The sequence below is a fragment of the Epinephelus moara genome, chromosome 18 (genome assembly GCF_006386435.1).
Source record: "Epinephelus moara isolate mb chromosome 18, YSFRI_EMoa_1.0, whole genome shotgun sequence".
Lineage (NCBI taxonomy): Eukaryota > Metazoa > Chordata > Actinopteri > Perciformes > Serranidae > Epinephelus > Epinephelus moara.
In genome coordinates, this window is record NC_065523.1 from 4,497,338 (window position 1) to 4,517,093 (window position 19,756).

The 19,756-nt window shown below is 42.8% G+C and overlaps 1 protein-coding gene across 4 annotated transcripts in view; it reads right to left on the reverse strand.

Annotated features, from left to right (window-relative positions):
* The window catches only part of LOC126404988 (potassium voltage-gated channel subfamily C member 1-like), a 170,455-nt gene that overhangs the window by 81,912 nt on the left and 68,787 nt on the right, over positions 1 to 19,756 (reverse strand). For all 4 annotated transcript variants that reach the window (XR_007571542.1, XR_007571541.1, XM_050068470.1 and 1 more), the window contains exon 2: positions 1,534 to 1,665. Coding sequence is in view for 2 of the 4 variants with exons in the window: in XM_050068470.1 (XP_049924427.1) it covers positions 1,534 to 1,665 (132 nt within the window). In the remaining 2 variants the exon portion in view is untranslated. The remainder of the gene's footprint in view (positions 1 to 1,533; positions 1,666 to 19,756) is intronic.

The following is a 19,756-nucleotide window of genomic DNA, read 5'->3' on the forward strand; positions in this document are numbered from 1 at the left end:
GTATTTGATGGCGAGGGCGGTGCCATAGCGGCCACGCCCCTTGACATAGAGAAAAGCTTTTAATAACTTTTGATTAGCATGGTCTCAGGGTGATCTGTACCAAATCTGAAGTTGATTGGACAAAATCTGTAGGAGGAGTTCGTCAAAATACAAGATGTCGAAATCACAAAATCGCCACCAAAATGAAAAGTTTAAATCAAAATGGCCAACTTCCTGTTTGGAGTATACCATTGTGGCAGAGACTTTTTTGTGCGTCTGGGTGACATACACATACAGTATGTACCAATTTTCATCTTCCTACTCCAAAAAAACCCCTATGGGGAGGGTTTTTTTAAAATTTCAAGGGGGCGCTATAGACGCATTTTGTCCCCCCCCATGGGCAGCGCCCCTATCAGATGCAAGAGCTTGCCATTCTTGACCTGTGTATCAATTTTCATGAGAATATGAGATCGTTGAATCCATCAAAAAGTCAAACGTATTTGCTGGCGAGGGATCGATAGTCGCCACGCCGCCACATGGACACCATTAGACGTAGCTTCACAGCGTTCATAAGGTAGCTTCACCAACTTGTTCTGCATGCATTAGAAGTGGAATGAAGTTGATGTGGTCAAGTTTGTGTCATCAGTAGATGTTAAAGTAAAAACTGGTCACTTCCTGTTACCACCGGGGGGCGCTTTGAGTAAGGTGGGATATTAACATATCGGGGCATTTGAGGCGGAGCCATCATCATGTCCAGCAAGTTTGAAGCTGCTGAGATCAAGTATGTTGGTGGGAGAGCCACTCGAAATTCGATGGTGAGAAAATGAAAAGTCGCCAAAATTTGTCAAAATTCGATGGTGAGAAAATGAAAAGTCGCCAAAATTTGTCACGCCCTAGCGGCCACGCCCCTTGACACAGAGAAAAGCTTTTACTAACTTTTGATCAGCATGTGCTCAGGATGATCTGTACCAACTTTGAAGTCGATAGGACGAAATCCCCGGGACAAGTTCGTTCAAATGTAAGTTGTGGAAATCGCCATAATAAAAAAATTCAAAACAAAATGGCCGACTGTTTATTGGGTTTATAAAAGCCTCTAATGTTATTCATCCTGTACAGCGTAATTAGCTTGATAGACACTTCACTTCCTAGCATAACTAACTACCACTAAATCAAACTCACTTTGTTCTTGTGAGTGAGTTTCTAACCACTAGTTATGTCTCAGTGAAGGGGCAATCTACTGGTTTTACACATTAATGTTAGCTTACTAATCATGAACAACACTGCTCAGCTCCACAAATTAAGAATGTGCACTTTTTCCTTGCAATATGATGCTACAGTTGCATCATGGGAAATGTAGGACTGAGTATTTTTGAGACTTTAAATCAGTATATCTCGGCCTCTGCCTCATTTTTGTCATTCATTTTTGAATCTGTACCAAAAGTCTCCCAACTTTAGAGAGAAGCAACACTAGATCACTGCAGTGTTCCTTTTACAGTCACATTAACATATCAAAACAAACAAACAAAAAAACTATTCATTAAAACTTCACTGTACCTCCTCATGTGTCACATTGCCAACAGTGACATTTTCTGTTTTATTGTAGATGGTGTTGAAGGCTTCGTGGGTCTCCAGGCAGAAGGTGGAGATGGAGAGAAGGATGAAGAAGAGCGAGGCAAATGCCACATACTGCAGAGAAACAAACAGAGGGGGGGGGGTTGTTACAACTCCAGAATGTTCACATCAATCACGCATCATCTCCTGGTATTCAAGTACACTACAGGAAACTTTTACATCTGCACACCAACATTTCTGTGGCCAGTTTACGCCTTTGTCATATATATTTTAGTGTTTATGTGATTGCTGGTAAAGAGAGGTGTTTGGGACATTGCAGTATGAGAAAAGCAGTGGTTATGCCAACAGGCTTCAGACAGGGGGCGCCAATAACACACTGAGGAGAGTGGAGGAATGCTGGTAATTCAGTGAAAATTTCCTGACTGCTGCAATCCCATTGATAACAGCACAGTAAGAAACAGAGAGGGAGGGGAGGATGATGGATGGAGGGTGTAAAAGTAATGAGGTACATGAGGTATCTGTGTGTGTGTGTGTGTGTGTGTGTGTGTGTGTGTGTGTGTGTGTGTGCGCGCACGCACGCGTGTGTGCTTGCCTGTGTGTGCTTGCCTGTGTGTGTGTGTGTGTGTGTGTGTGCGTGTGCATGTGTTTGAAAGAGAAAAAGTAAAAAAATAGATAGTGTGTATGGAAAGAGACACTAAGTTGGTAGGTCTATATACACATGGGAGGAATAAGGAGATGCATGCATTACTGTGAACACCATTATGATGGCATATGTCATGTATCATAGAATGGATGTAGATGTGCCACACATAGGTTGAGTAGTCTTTTTTCTATCAGCATAGGATCAATGATCATCTTTGTGTAGTACACAATGGACACACACACACACACACACACCCAACAACCTTGCAACTGCCAAATCATTCATGCGTTTTATGTCACGTATTATTTTCTGTACAGTGGTCCAGCATGTATTAGATTTGCTTTTCTCTGCAGCATTCCCCTGCCCCCTACTACTTCTTGCCCTCCCATCTCTCTCTCTCTCTCTCTCTCTCTCTCTCTCTCTCTCTCTCTGCTCCCCAGCACCTTCCTCTCTCTGTGCTCAATGCAATGTCTGCAATGTGTTGAGGTCCTCCCAGTGTGTGCGGAGGACCAGTTGCCTGCCTAAATTATGGGATAGATGTCAGTGTTTGTTCAAGCGTACGCAAATCTCAAGGACTCCGAACATCACTTAGGCGTGTTTTCTAAAGCTTTTGACTCCCTTTTAACCCAGATGTTTTTTCTTGCCTGCCCTGCCTCACAATCATGCAGATACTGAGCTACACAGATACTCATCTCATCACATTTTCACTGTCAGTACATAGTTAGTCTTCTGAAACTCAGGTATATCAAAAACCATAAACCAAGAAGCAACCAAGCAAAAACAGTTTGTGATATGATAGTGGGGAAAAGCATTTACAACATATTAAAAAATGTGTGGTAGAACACAAACTTGATGTGTTAATTATGTCTTTAAAAAGCCGATATGGCTAACATGTTAGCAAACAGTTGCTTTAAACACAATGTCTATGAACAGATATCTGCATATGAATAAATCTGTAGGCAAGGGTTCGAGATTTGGAAGTGTTCTGGTTTCTGTTTGTAGTCCGAGTAGTATTGACCAATCACGGTTGAGCAGCAGGTAAACATTCCATGTGGAGAGCAATAGAGGCATTAGCACTGGCTGAAATGCAATCTCTATCAGCTATCAGCAGATAACGATTTATCTTTTTATTACCTTTTTTTTTTTTTTTTTTTTTTTACTTATTAGCATTCATATGCAAATTTCTGTTTATAGAGATCAGCCAAAATAATGCAGAGAATTTAAAAAATACTTGATACCTTCCCTCACAACCAAAGATTAAAAAGTGTGTTATTTAAAAATTCAGAACAGTTTCCTGAATCAACTAATGTTAACGCAATTCATTCCCAACATGTTAACATTTAATTCCCCAAATGATTCACTTTGTTTGAATGAATTTGACAGCATTCAATCAAGCTGAAAGACTGAACCATAAAGAACTAACATGTCGTTACTGAGCTCCAGTTAGAGAAAATGATTCCAAAGATAATTTTGCTCGGGTACAAAGACTACTTAGTCAGAATCAGAATCAGAATCAGACAAAAATCAAACAAACAAAAAAAAAAAGAATTTCGATATATAAAACCAGCGGGTTGAAATTACAGATGAAGATGCAACAATTTCCAACCTCATAAGACATTTGAAGTTGAACATGGAAAGATATCACTGGAGGTAAAGTAAAATATTCAGTGTAGAAAGGTTTCTTTTTTTTCAGACATTGAGTTTTTAAGGAAAAAAACACATTAAAAACCCTTAAAAACTCATTGTCTGAAAAAAAAGAAACCTTTCTACACTGAATTTAATTTGAGCAGACAAAATGAACCTATTTACACTAAAGTAAAATATGTTTTTTGGTTGGACTGACCCTTTAGGGCAAAGTTTCTTTTCTTTGAAGTTTGGAATTTTTGACATGTATATCATACAAAAACATATACATTTACCGTGAGATGAGGATCACAATGTCGTGCACATAAAGGTGATTTGGTTCCCTGCTCATTCCAAAAGGAAGTAGATGGGCTGCTAGCCCATCTACTTCCTACAAGTAGCTACGTAACAACCTTAAAGGTTGATTATGTAGAATAATTATTAAAAGCTATAATTTTTAAAAAATAATACATCCACAGTGCGTTTAGAGGGGTGCAGAATAAAAGTATAGCATTTCCTTGAAAAATTATATTTTGTCTGAATTAAATAATTTTATAAATTTTGACGGGTTCGACAATGATGTCATGTTTACATCGTACCAGCCAATAGCGGCCGGGCATTGCCGGTTGCCAAGTACAGTCTCTATGCTCGGCATGATGGTGTCTGCATGTCCAGCAGCTGCTTTAGAGCCCCGGAGAACGGTGCGTTATCCATCCCAGCAACAGAGTGACCGGAGAAGGGCAAAGACGAGAGTTAATATTGGCAAAGCATTTGCTCGATGGACTCAAATAAAGGATTCCCACGGCATAAGAACGCACGCAGAAATGGCTACTTTTCTCCTCGATCGGTAAGCTAACTCACTTGCTAACTTAGCTAATGTTACCTGTCGGCACTGATGGTCAATTTACTTTTTCAAGATAGATTTACCGCAAGCAGGCTGCGATACTGCTTTATAAACCGTGATTATGTGAGACTGTCTCATGACAATCAGGTATGAGCGGTGCGACGTCAGTGGTAAACAACAGACATGTGTAGATCAACAACAGATAACATGGAGTGCAGGAGAGAGCAGGACCATGCAGCGTTTAATGCTTGGAAGTACCGACATTACTTTGATTTTGACTCGGTAAAAAGTGACACAAACATTAGCGTCTGCAGTGCACTCTGCATGGTAAGAAAACTTTTATATACAGCGAAACATCCCACCTCAAATATGAGCAAGCACCTAACAAGCCGGCACAGGTTAATGAAGTAGTCGCCAACCCGACGTGGCCCGCAGCGGAACGGGGGCTTGAGCCCGCTTCATGCAGCCACTGATGCCTTCTAGACATCGTGATTTCCCAAAACTGAATAAATACCAAACATAACATCATATATATATATATAGACCTATAGCTAGGCTATTGTTAAATACTGTTGTAAAATGAACTGATTAGTCGAAATTAGTCGTTACCCTGTATGATTCATCACTTGACATGGTGCAGGCTGATGGCTTCACACACTTGGCATCGACCCTGGCAACCCGACTGCTGGAATTATTTTTTGTAGTTGCGACTACGATCTAGACACACTAGATGGCGGTATTCTGCTCATTTTACATAATCAACCTTTAACTACATTTCTCAGTGGCGTGGTGGTAATGTCACTACTTTCTGAGTCAAATAGCTTTACAGCAAAAACAAACAAAAAAGTCTTAATTTAAGTCTGTTATTTTATAATTAAGTTAAACTGAATATTTATTGCCTGCCTGTTTGGCTAACATTTTTTAATCATTGAGAAAACGCTGATTTGACATAAATCAAAGTAGCTTTGCAAGTCGCTACTTTTGTCATTTTCTCTTACCTTGGCTTACTACATTTCTCTGGAGATAGCTTCAATGTAGTGAAACTTTATTTTGATGTAGAGTAACTGGTGGCTTAGCTCACTCCATTTTCCAACTAGCTTGCCCAACACTGGTAGCAAGTTCAGCACCCACAGGGTGGTTGACGCTTTGTCAAGTACCTCTGCATCTCGTAGTGACTTTGCATCTAAACATATTCAGTGACCACTGAGTCTCAATAAATAACATCAAGAAGATATCTTCCAGATCATTTTATTGAACATCCAAAAAAGCAACTTCTTAAAAATATATACATCTCTCCATGAAATATGGCAGTTACCTTTAATTGTCTCATGTGATGCAAAGCTGAAACACACTATAACACGTGGTTCATGTTGTGGAATGGTCGCAGTTAGGATTAGACAACAAAACCGCATGATCAGTTTTAGAAAGAAGATCATGTTTTGGTTTAAATAAGAACATTTGTGATGGAACAATAAGGTAATGTGATGTACATACATTATGTGAGTACCATCAGTGTGTGACGACTGTAAATTATCCATAAGTTGTGCATAATTTATGCAAAAAATGACATATCGGGGGTGACTTGGAAAAGCAAATTTTTGGCTGGATGCAGTAAAGTCTCAGTCTTGTCATCACCATGAATCAGCAAAGCCTCTAATAATTATAACATTAATAAACATTATCATTTTTATACATAAGATGCAGCTGAGAATGCATTGAATGAAAAAAAAAACATGAACAATTTCAAATAACATTAAACAGAGTAGAAAATCAAACATTTCAATTAAATATGGAAGACTGAAAAGACAAGCCCTTTAACAGTTTGAATATTATGTGCAAGCTGCTCCACAGTTTATGTCCAAAAAAAAGGAAAGAGCTCTCCAAACATCTTTACTGTTGGTATATTTAATGCTGTAGTGTTTGGGTCCACGTCATTGGTCTGATAGCCCATTGGTCCGACATCCCATTAGTCCGACGGTCCGCGGTGCTGAACGGCTCCCGGCGGACGTATTTCTGCCTTGATGGTGCACCGCGACCGCCTCTGGGTCAGCTGGGAAAGGCTTGAGGCGAAGCAGGCTCACGGCTTATGTGTTTGCCACTTTCTTTTTCATTTTAACCCACACCATGATCTTTTCCTAACACTAACCAAGTGGTTTTTGTGCCTAAACCTAACCAGACCTTAACCACAGGGCATCATGATGATTTCGGAACAACGGGACTTCGGAACAACGGGTTTAATATGGTCGGAAGAATGGGATGTCGGACCAATGGGCAGTTCCCTAGTGTTTGATGACCTGCAAGCTGCAGCTAAGTAGTAGAGAGAGAGAAACAGCCAACTCAGGCCAAGTGTCCACATAGCGTTTTTTTATTTTTCTGAGCGCCAGCGTCTTATTTCAGTTGTTCCAAATGAGGAGAAAGTATGTGCGGCTGTTTTAGCCACCTATAAGCGCTGCACCCAGTGTCTTTTCTCATAGCGCTTCGACTTTTTTTGCGTGGCTGCTCTGAACGTTTCTGGTTGAAAATCTTTGAACTTTTCAGAAAGGCGCTTCAGGACACCAGTACCCTGCTAACACTTCGCTGCCAGAATGGTAATGGGTGATGACTGATTCTAAAAGGGCCAAGGATCCAGTGTAAAGATCTCCCCTGTGGTCCCTATTACTTGTTTTGGTTAAGACTCAGCAGCTGCAGTATGTGCCAGCCTATTCAGGTGCAAAATTTAGTCTGACTGTTATACTGTTTTCCCACCAAAATTAGTGTGTGTACACAGTTTTTTTAATGATGGGAAAACCTACTAGAAATAGGCAACAGACTCCTTTCCCATTGCCAGTAGAGTAGAGCAATGCACATGACACTACTGTGTCTTCTTCTTCTGTATGCCTTTTTGTGTTTGTGTTTTTTTTTAAATGTATTGTGATATATTGTGATTTATTCCCTTTTTTCAACTGTAAATTACTGTATGTCCTCAAAAGAAAACTTTGTCAACATCTGTTTTATCTAATGAGATACATTTTTAAGTCTGTTCATCTCACTTAAGCATTTTTTGTAGCAGCAAAATGTATCTAGTGGAGTGAAAAAACAATAAATTTTATTATTCTAGTAGGCTACCTAAAGTTTAATTTGTATTTGTCACATTAATAATTTCTGTAATAAAAAATAAATATTTAGCCCTGTGTGACAATATAATATTGCCACACAAAAATATCGCAATACTATGCTGTATCAATTTTTTCCCCCAACTTTTACCCCTGTTGCTCTGTTCTGTACGACATCTATTGCACGTCTGTCCGTCCTGGAAGAGGAATCCCTCCTCACTTGCTCTTCCTGAGGTTTCTACCATTTTTTTACCCCGTTAAAGGTTTTTTTTGGGGGGAGTTTTTTCTTATCCACTGCAAGGGTCCTAAGGACAGAGGGATGTCATATGCTGTAAAGCCCTGTGAGGCAAATTGTGATTTGTGATATTGGGCTTTATAAATAAAATTGATTGATTGACCTCTAGAAAACAGGTTAGTAAACAGTAGAAACCGGCAAGGAGGCCTTTGAAAATGTGACCGTGGTTACTCCTTTTTATATATATATATACATATATGTATATCTCTTACTTCAGTCTTTCCTTCAAACTCGGTGCTGACTTAATTTGGAATGATGTTCAAGCGCTGCTTGCATGGAGACAGACAGTATTCTGTGGCGACCTGGCATTGAATCTTGCCATTAAGGGGCTAAAATTAGTGCCTCTATCTGGGTGTTGTGTTTCCATCAAAGCCGATCAGAGCTAGAGCTGATAAATACCTATGACTAGTCATATGACTATGACTGTAGAGTCATCTGATCTGAGTGTGAATGCCGATTATACCTTTCCTATTACATACAAAAACTAAATGCTACTGAGTGGAAGTGGGTTTTTTGTACTGTAGGAATTAGGATTTATACTTCTTAGGCTGAAAAATGTGGTCTCTGTGACACAGTCAATGTGCTGTCTTAAACTCATGTTGTTATCTATAAAGACACCCAGGCTTTTGGGGCTCTAAATTGAACCTGTTCTGCAAATTTTGAGGTTTCGTAAAATTTAAACATTCAAACAGCCCCAATAGCTTTAGAAAGTACATTGTACCACATCATAAGCATTCTGTTAAATGATGAAGACTGTTGGGTTTGTTGGATGATGCAGATATATAAAATTGTGTGTCGTCTGCATAGCTATGAAATGTCACACCATGTTGCTTAATAAAGTGACCAAATGATAGACAGTGAGAACTGATCTGATCATTTGGACATATTGCCAGAGCAGGGGGAGCATGGGTGTAAACTAATAACATTAAATATGGCTCTGTTCCATCATTGATATTATTAATTACACAGCAGTTACACTTAAACCCAGCAACCCACTTAAGAAGATTTAAAACCAGTCTAGTATAAACATGTGTCAGTATGATCTCAAGTATGTGTGTAAATGTTTGTGTGTGTGTGTGTGTGTGTGTGTGTGTGTGTCAGGTCAGTATAGAAGACAGACAGATAAAGCCTTCCTCTAATCCTCAGGGAACACATCTAGTCCCACAGCTTATTATCATGGTCTAATTTAACACTGCTATCTAGAGCTGCCCTGGATACACACACACACGCACACACACACACACACACACACACACACACACACACGAGTTCTTGAGCATTTTCAGGGTGTTATTAAAAGAAGTATTCAGAAGGATACACAGCATAAACATCCACTCGTTTAATGTACAACTTGCCTTGGCGAGCTCCTCTTTTAAATGGATGTGGCACTTTATAAAATCTGTCAAAGTCTGTTAAGTTACATAGGTTAGACTTAGCAAAAGAAATATTCAGTTCACTCCAAGATCACATTATGAACACCAGTCACCTGGGGAAAATCCTGGACAAAAGTCCTGTGGGTTTGTGGCCTATCCAGCACCCCAATATGCCCCCCTACGGAGACAGCTTCCTTCTTCATTTCTGTCACCATATTGGTTATACAATCACAGCCTTCCCAAATACTTGGGTTATACACCAATTAAAGACTTTGATTACTGAAGATACATACAAATGCTGGTGCATTACTTTTCATTGGCAAACGTACAAACAGTGCATGAGAATAGCCTGTCTGGACACAACAAACAAAATTGTGTGGCAATCCATTCAGTAGATGTTGATATTCACTACCAAAACTGTTGGCCTCAAGGTGGTGAGGGATCTACAAGAGATATCTATACAACATTTTATGGCAATCCATTTGATTGATTGATGTTTCATTGTTGCTGAGATATTCCAGTTTAGGAAAAAGTGGTGATCAAATTGACCAACTAACTGCCATGCTGTTAGTGTGTCTAAAAAACTACTTCTATTAGGCCTATGTCCACCTCAAAATTTAAGTCTTTATGTTTTATTGGGTTCTCTGAATAAAATTCTCTTAATCAGTATGTCCACTGAATTTTCATATTTTCATACTTAACACAGATGTGTATTATAATAGGGCCTACACACAATTTGTGTTTGGTAGATTATTTATTTTTTGTAACAATGCTTCTTGGCAATAAATCGAATACCGTTGGAAAGCCTGTTTATTTCCCTTTTAAATGGTGCCACATTTGTCAGGAACATGCATTTGTGGGATGAGCGGCAGAGCTGAGTATGCGAGTTGCACCCATGAAAGAATTTGCTAAATCTTGTCTGCCAATGTCAAACAGCTTCTTTTTTTTTTGCTGTTGCTATTGACTCTTGTTTTGAGCTTCTGGTACCCCCAGTGGGCATGGGCCCTGCTACAGTGGTCAGTTGGTGTCTGTTCCAAGAATCGGCATAGCACGTCTGACTGATGGGCCTGTGCGATAAGGCAACTTGGAGCTAGTGTTCTGCAGAACCAAGCTGCGGCATTATTTGGAGTGAGCCCTAGTATCATCTGCAAACTGAAGGCCAAGTGCCATATACTGAGGTATGTCAGAGACAGGCCACAAAGTGGCTGTCCCAAGAAGAAGGTACCCCAAGAAGGCTCTCTGCCCAGACAATCCGGAAATCTACGGTCTCATTGGGCTGCCAGGAGGCCTGCCATGACTGCCCTTCAGCATCAGGTTGTTTTCGCTAGTGTCAGCAACATGTGCACTAGGGTTGGGAACGATTAACCGATACGACCAGATATCCGGTTTGACAAGCGAGAGATACGGCTACGTCGGTAGCAGCCTCCTCAATCGATACGAATCAGCCATGAATCCTTAGATGAATCGATTGTAGAGTCATGGATTCGGGTATCGCAAGACTAGCAATCGGTTGACTGACTTTAACAGTTAACAGTCGAAAGCAACGCAAGAGCCGGCGGCATGCTCCGTAGCAGGCATTACTGACAACGATAATGGATGTAAACATCAGCGCCAGTTTGACCGGTGGAGATGAGGAACAGAAGCTAATGCTGGTTAGATAAACCAGGGAGAAGCCAAGCCGCAGCAGAAACTAAAGGCGAATCCTACCGGTTGTGGGTTGAACGCGGGGTCACAGACACAGACAGAAATATGTATTCCTGTCAAATACGGCGGCGCATGATAACGGCTTACCGGCAACCGAGAAGCCCGGCTCCAGGTCCAAGAAGTCTTCGTCGGTGTCGACCACCCAGAAATACCAGGCGAGCCCTGGCAGCACACAGGTATGTGACGTGTCAGAGGAGAAACGAGCAGTTCACATTTCCACAAACCTCACCGCACTTTAGGGACTGTTCTTTACTTGTCAGGGGAGGAGGGTGGCTGGTTGAGTTTTTTTTTTTATTTATTTATTTTATTTTGATCTCCCCTTATGTTAATCACTTATTCATGTCCACCACACAACGCCAAACAAGAGTCAACAGCAAAAAAAAGCTGTTTGGCATTGGCAGAGAAGATTTGGCAAATTTTTCATGGGCGCAACCCACATACTCAGCTCTGCTGCTCATCCCACAAATACATGTTCCTTACAAATGTGGCACCATTTAAAAGCTTAGAACTTCCTGGCTGACAATATACAGTCAAGATGGTGGACACTGGTGCATTTTGCTGCCACTCCGCCTCTGATCTGAAAAGTTTTTGCCGTTTGGCCATTTAATCTTCGCCTCTGATTTTATAACCTGGCCAGTTATATGTCCTGTGATTCCGTGGGTACTAGTTACCTGTTATCCTCCTATCCAGGCAAACACTTTTACTGGACTTGCATCTCAAGATCAGCTGAAAGGTTTACCTCCCAAGGAGCTCCCACCTGGGAGTTATTCACAACGTGGCTTCATCATCCTGCTACCGGAGCAGTCACTTCTCCAGCATCTGCCTGTCTGCAGTACTGGCCAGCACGAGAACCTCCTGCTTGTCCTGCCGGGATCTTTCCGTCCCGGTGTGGCTAGCCCCACCGTGCTCTGGATGCTCTTCTCTGCTCACCACCACCACACCACGCTGACCGCCACTTGCCGAGCAGAATCACAAGGCTAACAGACCGATAGCCCCTTGGGGCTACCTCTTCTCCTCTCCACACTGTAGTGTGCTGCCGCTGCTATGCTGTGGATTACTCCGTGGACGGTCTTGGTGTGCACATCACTTCTCCTTTCCTGGACACCCGGCTCCCGTCCGCAAGCTAACGCTAGCCTTGTGCTAGCGTTCACCGACTGGACCATGTAGCTGCTGTACTCCACCACAGAACTCCAACTCTGCAACAACCACCAGCACCTGGACTACATGGACATTCTCATAAAAGCTGGAATACAACGCAGAAGCCGTCCTCCAAACAGAGGCTCTGGCCGTGTGTTTTCATAGAACTTCACGTCCCCAAACTCCATTCCATCGCTATGGTCCTGGCGCAACCCAACTTCACATTACGTCATTACAACAAACAGTCCTCACAACCTAAACCAACCCAACGTCACCTGAAACTGGCCTTGCTTAACACCCCCTCACTCAAAACATGGCACAAACCTCTGGACTATTTCTCACTCAATCAGACCATTCCCACAGGATACACATACATTGATCAACCTTGCCTTGAGGGGCAGGGTGGTGGTGTTGCTGCTGTTTATAGAAAGGACATTAAAGTAACCACCATCCCCATACCTGCTGCTGATTCATTTGAACAAACTCACTGATCCCACTCCTTTAGTCACAGCCATTATCTACCACCCCCCAAAGCAAACCCCTCTTTTCTATCTGACATCTCTGATTTTCTGACTTAGCTATGTGCCATCTCACCTTCCATTCTCCTCCTCTGTGATTTTAATTTCCACATTGACTACATTAACTGTAAATCTGCCATAGATTTCCTGGAACTGCTGCAATCCCTCAACTTCACACAATATGTCAACTTCCCCACTCACAGATGCGGTCACATCCTGGACTTAGTTTTCTCCACTGGCCTTACAATACATCACCTCTCCAGCCTCAACCTCCATATCTCTGACCACTTGGCAGTCACCTTGGACATTGGCATCCCTATCCCCACCCCAAAAGAAAAATGTAAAATATCTTTTAGAAATCTGACATCCATCTCCCCCTCAGCCTTCTCAGCCTCTCTTGCTAGTGTAATGTCTGCTTCTCCTCCCCCACTGTCTGATAATCCCTCCAACCTTGTCAACTACTACAATGACACACTCTCAACCAACTAGCTCCTCTCAAAACTAAAATGGTCTCATTCACATACTCAGCCCCCTGGTATACTCCTGAACTCCACCAAATGAAATCCCATAAGCGCCAGCTCGAAAGACTCTCCAAGAAAACCGGTTTAACAGTACATCTCCAAGCCTATACAGACTATCTTCAGCAATAAAAAAGCGCTCTCACCACAGCCCGGTCCACCTACTACTCACAGCTCACAAACTCTGGCTCCACCAATCCCAAGGCTCTCTTCTCCACCATAAACAAACTTCTCAAACCCTGCAACAACACCTCCACTCCTTCCTTTCATTTTTTCCAGACAAAAATTGACTGCATCTACAGCAAACTCTCTTCTACACCCGCCCCCACTTTCTTCACCCCTCCACCTGTCTCTCTTTCATTTGCCACCCAGCCTCTCACTCAGTTCACCGCCATCTCCCCAGAGGAACTGCCCAAGTTGATGGCTGGAATGAAAAACTCCACCTGCACTCTCGCCCCCATCCCATCCAAACTTGTTAAGGACTACCTCCCTGCCATCTCCTCAATCATCACAGAAATCATCAACTCATCCTTCAGTTCTGGTTCAGTCCCTCAAACACTCAAACTGGCTGCTGTCACCCCAATCCTCAAAAAACCTGGACTCAATCCCGACGACATGAGTAACTTTCGACCCATCTCAAATCTCCCCTCTCCATCAAAAATACTGGAAAGTGCTGTTGCCTCCCAACTAAAAGCCCACCTCTCCTCCAACAACCTGTTTGAACCATTTCAATCTGGCTTCCGCTCACAGCACAGCACAGCACAGAAACCACCCTCCTCAAAGTCACCAATGATCTCCTCCTCACCTCAGACTCTGGTTACCTCTCAATTCTCATCCTTCTTAACCTTACAGCAGCCTCTGACACATTCAACCATACAACTCTCATTTCCCACCTCCAATTTTCCCTCAGCATCACCGGAACTGCCCTCTCCTGGCTAAGGTAACACCTCACAAACCGACAGCTGTTCATCAATATTAATTGCACTTCCTCCCTTGCTCCTCTGTCCCATGGTTCGGTAGTTGGTCCCCTCCTATTCACCCTCTACATGCTCCCCCTTGGCAACATCATTCGCAGCCGTGGTCTCCACTTCCACTGCTACGCTGATGACATCCAGCTCTACATCTCCACTACATCCATCACCACTGAAATTCAGTCCACTCTGACTGCCTGCCTCAACATCAAGTCCTTGATGCAAGCCAACTTTCTCAAACTGAACTGTGAAAAATCAGACATGATCATCGATCCCAAATCTCTCACCAAAACCTCTCACAACTTCTGCCTCACCATTGACAATTCCACTCTGCATTCGTCCCCACACATCCACAACCTCTGAGTCAATTTCGACAATAAACTCTCTTTCGGAAAACAAGTCAATCACATCACCTAAAAAACATAGCTCGCCTCCACCCATTGCTCTCCCCCTCTGCTGCTGAAACTCTCATCCATGCCTTCATCACATCCAGAACTGACTACTGTAACAGCATTCCTTACGGAACACCATCCAAACTCTTAAATAAACTCCAGTAAATCCAGAACTCTGCTGCATGTCTTACCCATTCCCACTCCCCCACATCACCCCTATCCTCCAGAACCTCCACTGACTTCCTGTCCCACAACGCATCCAATTCAAAGTCCTTCTCCTCACCTCCATAACCAGACCCCCTCCTACCTCACTGACCTACTCCACCGCCACACTTCCCGCAGCCTCTGCTCCTCTGATGCCAACCTCCTCACTCTGCAGCTGAGGATGTGGGGTATATGGATGCTTCAAAACCCAACATCTGAATTGACAAAGAAACAACTCCTAGCCCAATGTTCCAACATTCACAAACTGCTATCACAACTAGAGATTGACGAGGTACAACAAACAGGTCAGGACAAGGGGGAGCCAGGAAAACAGGTCAAAGCGTGGATGTCATCATTATCCTCACACTCCGAGATTGGGTACCAAGCCCAAAACCCTTAAGACAAAGATTCCCTTACAGCAAGGACGAATACCCTGAGATTGAGAATGATGAATAAGCTGGAATCCTGAGCACCCCTGAAGCCGATTACCAAGGGTAAGTGAAAAAGTAGCAAGCCCCCTTTAAATTCCGGCCACTCTCATTTTGCCCTGCCTAGTCCTGTTATTTTACCTGGCTGGTCACCTCTTCCCCGGGCCTTGCCATATAAGGAAGACGCTGTAGCGTGAGTTGACTGTGCTGCCATTTCCGGGAGCTTAAATATGGGGTGGGTTTTACAATGGAAGAACGCTGTCTTCCTGCTAAGCTGGGTGCTGTGTTGCTGCCGTCAGTCCTTAGAACCTTTCCGCTGGTCTTGTACAATAATCCGCTGGTAGATGAGAGGTTGCATTCCCCTACCTGAGGTATGTTTACCCCTGATTTGTGTGGTTTGGTGAAGCACACAATTTCCTACATTAACTTATGTTTACAAACCTTAGGTACAGAGTCCCCGGGACTAAGCGTGTGTGGTGTGTGACAGGTTAAATCCCTCCTGTAGAGGTAGGCTGTTTATCGCTTAGCAGCATGATTTTATAGTCTATGTAGTTATATTGACAGTTGTTTCCCACATAGGTGTCCAGTCTGCAATACAGAGCTTCACGAATACTGGCTACAGACGTTTTGAGGAAGTCTGTTGCTGTTTTGCCTTTAGTACTGTTTTAGCTCGACTTTTAGCTTATAGTGTTTTTGTATTTGTTTCCTCTGCCCTGCTGACTTGTACTGTGTCAGGGTCATTTTCTTGGTTATTGACCATAAGATTGTGAGACGGACCTACTGTAATCCCATGTTTAATGCTGTCTCTGTGCTTGCTGTTTTATAGTTTTCTTACCTGGATTGTACTGCTGGGGGCGCCAGTTGGTTGGTGTTGCACACTTGCATGCAGATAAGTATTGCACTACACTAAGGGGTGTTGGTTTGCCGTGTTTGTGTGTGTGTGTGTTTGTAGTTTGCTGTGTGATTAAGGCGGGATCACGTGGTGGCCTAGAGTAGGAGTACCTGCTGGTCCCCCTCAGTCAGTCTTGTTATTCAAACTTCATGTTTTCTCTTTTTAATAACTATTATCTCATCCTTTTTTGCAGCACAGTTGTCCAGAGCCAGCATAGCATTGAGGATTGTTGAAATACTTGTTTCACATTTTTAACTTGAATTCATATAAATTGATATAGGCCTATTTTAATTGTGAAATAAACATCTCTACATTTTGAATCTTGAAGCCACATCTCTCATTTTGTTACACTTATCTGTGTGTGTACCTGTATTTTAAAATTGGTATTATAAGGGAACCCAGGCTAGGAAAATCTTAGTCAGGTCACGCTTGGCAATAAGACGAACACCATGAGCCACAACAGGCGTTACCCTCCATGAAGAAGAAGGTTGGAGGCCAAGATCAAGTCGACATGGACAGAGCTTAGTCAACTCTTACAGCTACAAAAAGGTGTGGGGAAAAAAGGGATACCTAGGAAGTACAACAAACAGTCTATAACCGAGGCTCACAGCTCTGGCTACCGGCCTAAAGAGAAACACAAGAGAAGAAGAAGCAAGGAGAACAAATTAGATGTTCTCGAACCATCCAAAGTGTACTCTGTACTAGGTCCACCAAGGGCTGAAACTGAACAATACTGAAGAGCATATGGGAGAAGAAGGCATCATATAACACCGATGCTAAGTGGCTAGTGGATCAAAGAGCAGACCACAGCAGTCTCCCAGAACAAGAGCCGGTTACCATTACAATGGCAGACATCCAAGAAAGAGTATCAGGTATGAAAAGCTGGACAGCACTGGGCCCTGACCTGATCCACATTTACTGGCTCAAGAAACGAACTGCACTCAATGACTGCCTGGCAGCACAAATGAACCAGCAGCTGATGGACTGGACCCATCCAGAGTGGTAGACCCAAGGATGGATGGTCCTGATCATCGGGGGTGCGGTCCCATGCAACTACAGGCCAATTATCTGCCTCTGTACAACATGGATGCCGCCGCAGCTCATGAGCCTCAGCCAGCCGCAGAATACCGGAATCGAGCACTGAAAACTTGGTGGTGTAGTTGTTTCAAATGCAAAGCAGTGCCAACGGATGAGGAAAGTCTTTGCTGCTCAGACTGGGAATTGGCGATGCCTGCACTTGAGAATCTGGACATCAGTACTGACGAGACTGCTGCTCTTAAGAGACCGTGCATCACCGATCACCCTGAGCGCACACACGTGAGCACGGAGCACAGAGAAGCAGTCAGAGCTACAGGCTACAATGAGGCTAAAAACAGAGTTCATATGACGTTTTTCGAAACAACTTTTTATGTCGGGGCTTCAGGACACTTGGATCGCTACGGATGGGCATGTTGGAGTTATTTTGTGGTTTCATTTTTGTGTTCTTGGACTTTAGTCTGGGGCGCCGTCTGCCATTAGGTGTGCTAGCTGCTCCCCCCCGCCGATCTCCACAAGGGGTGTGAGGACTCTAAAACTTCACCAGGGCTTCCGTCTGCATATGGGTGAGTAGATAATGGCTGAATTTTCATTTTTGGGTGCACTTTCCCTTTAACTCCGCTTCTTCTCCAGAGCCTTTGTGCTTCACTGCGTACATGGAACGCCATAATCAAGTGGCTGGCATAGTGTACAGGAAAATCTGCTCCGAGTAGGGACCGGAAATCCCAAGGTCACAATGGAAGACACCCCCTGAGGTGGTTTAGAATGACCAAGCTAAGATCCTGTTGGACTTCCAGATTTTTTTAAATTTATATTTTGTACTGCTGCTGCTTGATATGTACATATACACCAGGGGTGCTGGAGCTTATCCCAGTTGACATTGGGCGAGAGGTGGGGGTACACCCTGGACAGGTCACCAGACTTTAATAGGGCTGACACATACAGTAGACACAGACAACCATTCACACTCACATAGAGTAACCAATTAACCTGCATGTCTTTGGACTGTGGGAAGAAGCAGGAGTACCCAGAGAAAACCCACACTGACATGGGGAGAACATTCAGACTTCACACAAAAGGGCTCCCCCACCCCAGGTTTGAACCAGGAACCCTCTTGCTGTGAGGTGACAATGCTAATCACTACACCACTGTGCTGCTCATATATATCTTTTTTCTGCAATTGTTTATTTTGTCTTTAAACACAGCATATCAATCTATAGTGGTTTTCAGTGACATAGATTACAGTAGCTTTCTATTTCTGTTGTCAGATGATGGTCTGCATATGAGATCTTTCAGAGGGAAACACCTTCTACCAGCCAAATACTAAGTAAATGTGTCTGGCTGCTGAGTCTGTCTGCTCTGCCAGACACGTTGGCAGGTAACCAGCCATCATTTGCTGTCACAGTTGGCTGGTATTGTCTCTCTGGTCGATTTGCTATAGCCACCACTGTGGCCAGCTGAGGGTTAAAAAAAGTTTGACTCAGTTGTTTGACCTTCACAAATGAGGACTGACACACACGCACGCACGCACGCACGCACACACACACACACACACACACACACAGATCTTCTTAATGGCCAATAATGAACCAATAATTATTTTACAACCAGAATGAAGCCAACTATGTTCAAGATTGACTCTAGTTCTCCAGTATCATGAAACTGGTTAATTTTTAACTGGGGTAAATCACCATGCTAACCTGTGTTACATGGCTAACCTGCTTCAGAGCAGGTTAACTTCAGAGTGTCAGATCAAAACCTACAATCAACCACAGTTGCATCATCATTCCTAATTGGCAAAACATTAAAAAAGAGCATTTTAAATGAGAATCATTTTGCTTTTTATGTTAATAATGTTAGAGATATATTTTTCACAGAACCATTTGTCCACTCTGGGTATAAAGTTACTATCCTCATCATTTTCACAAAACCAAACGCCATTCCTGCGCTGTATTCAAATTGTCTTTAAATATGAGAAATTGACCAGAAAACATAATCAGTGTCACTGTTTGTAATGTGCTGTCATTGATATCAGCCTCATTGTTAACTCTTCACTCTCCTGCAGCCATATTAGAGTTGGATTAAGTTAACAAATGAATTAATTTTATTAATGCTAACCCACCTTTTCGCACTGCTGTTGCTTGATATGTAAATCATTCAACTGGCGAACCTTGGGTTGGCTTCTATTGTGAAGCTGTCACAGGCAATGTAATGTATTTGACACTATAGAAATGCATCTACAGAACAAGACTTTCAAGGCATTTTCAGGCAGAAGCCTGAAGGGGACTGTCTGATACCATCATTGACTGCTGACTCCTCACTCCTTTTAACTGGCCAGTGGGAACCCCAAGTTTTATAGAAGCTGGCTCAGCTAAAAACAACAGTCCTTACTGTCTGTTGCAGGCCACATTTTGGCCTGTGGTTCAATAACTTACATCCATAGAAAAGTTTGGTCTTATTTTGAACCTGAGCATCTGCAGATTAATTCCATATCTGATTGGTTATGATCCATTAAAGTTAGGCATGATACGAGATC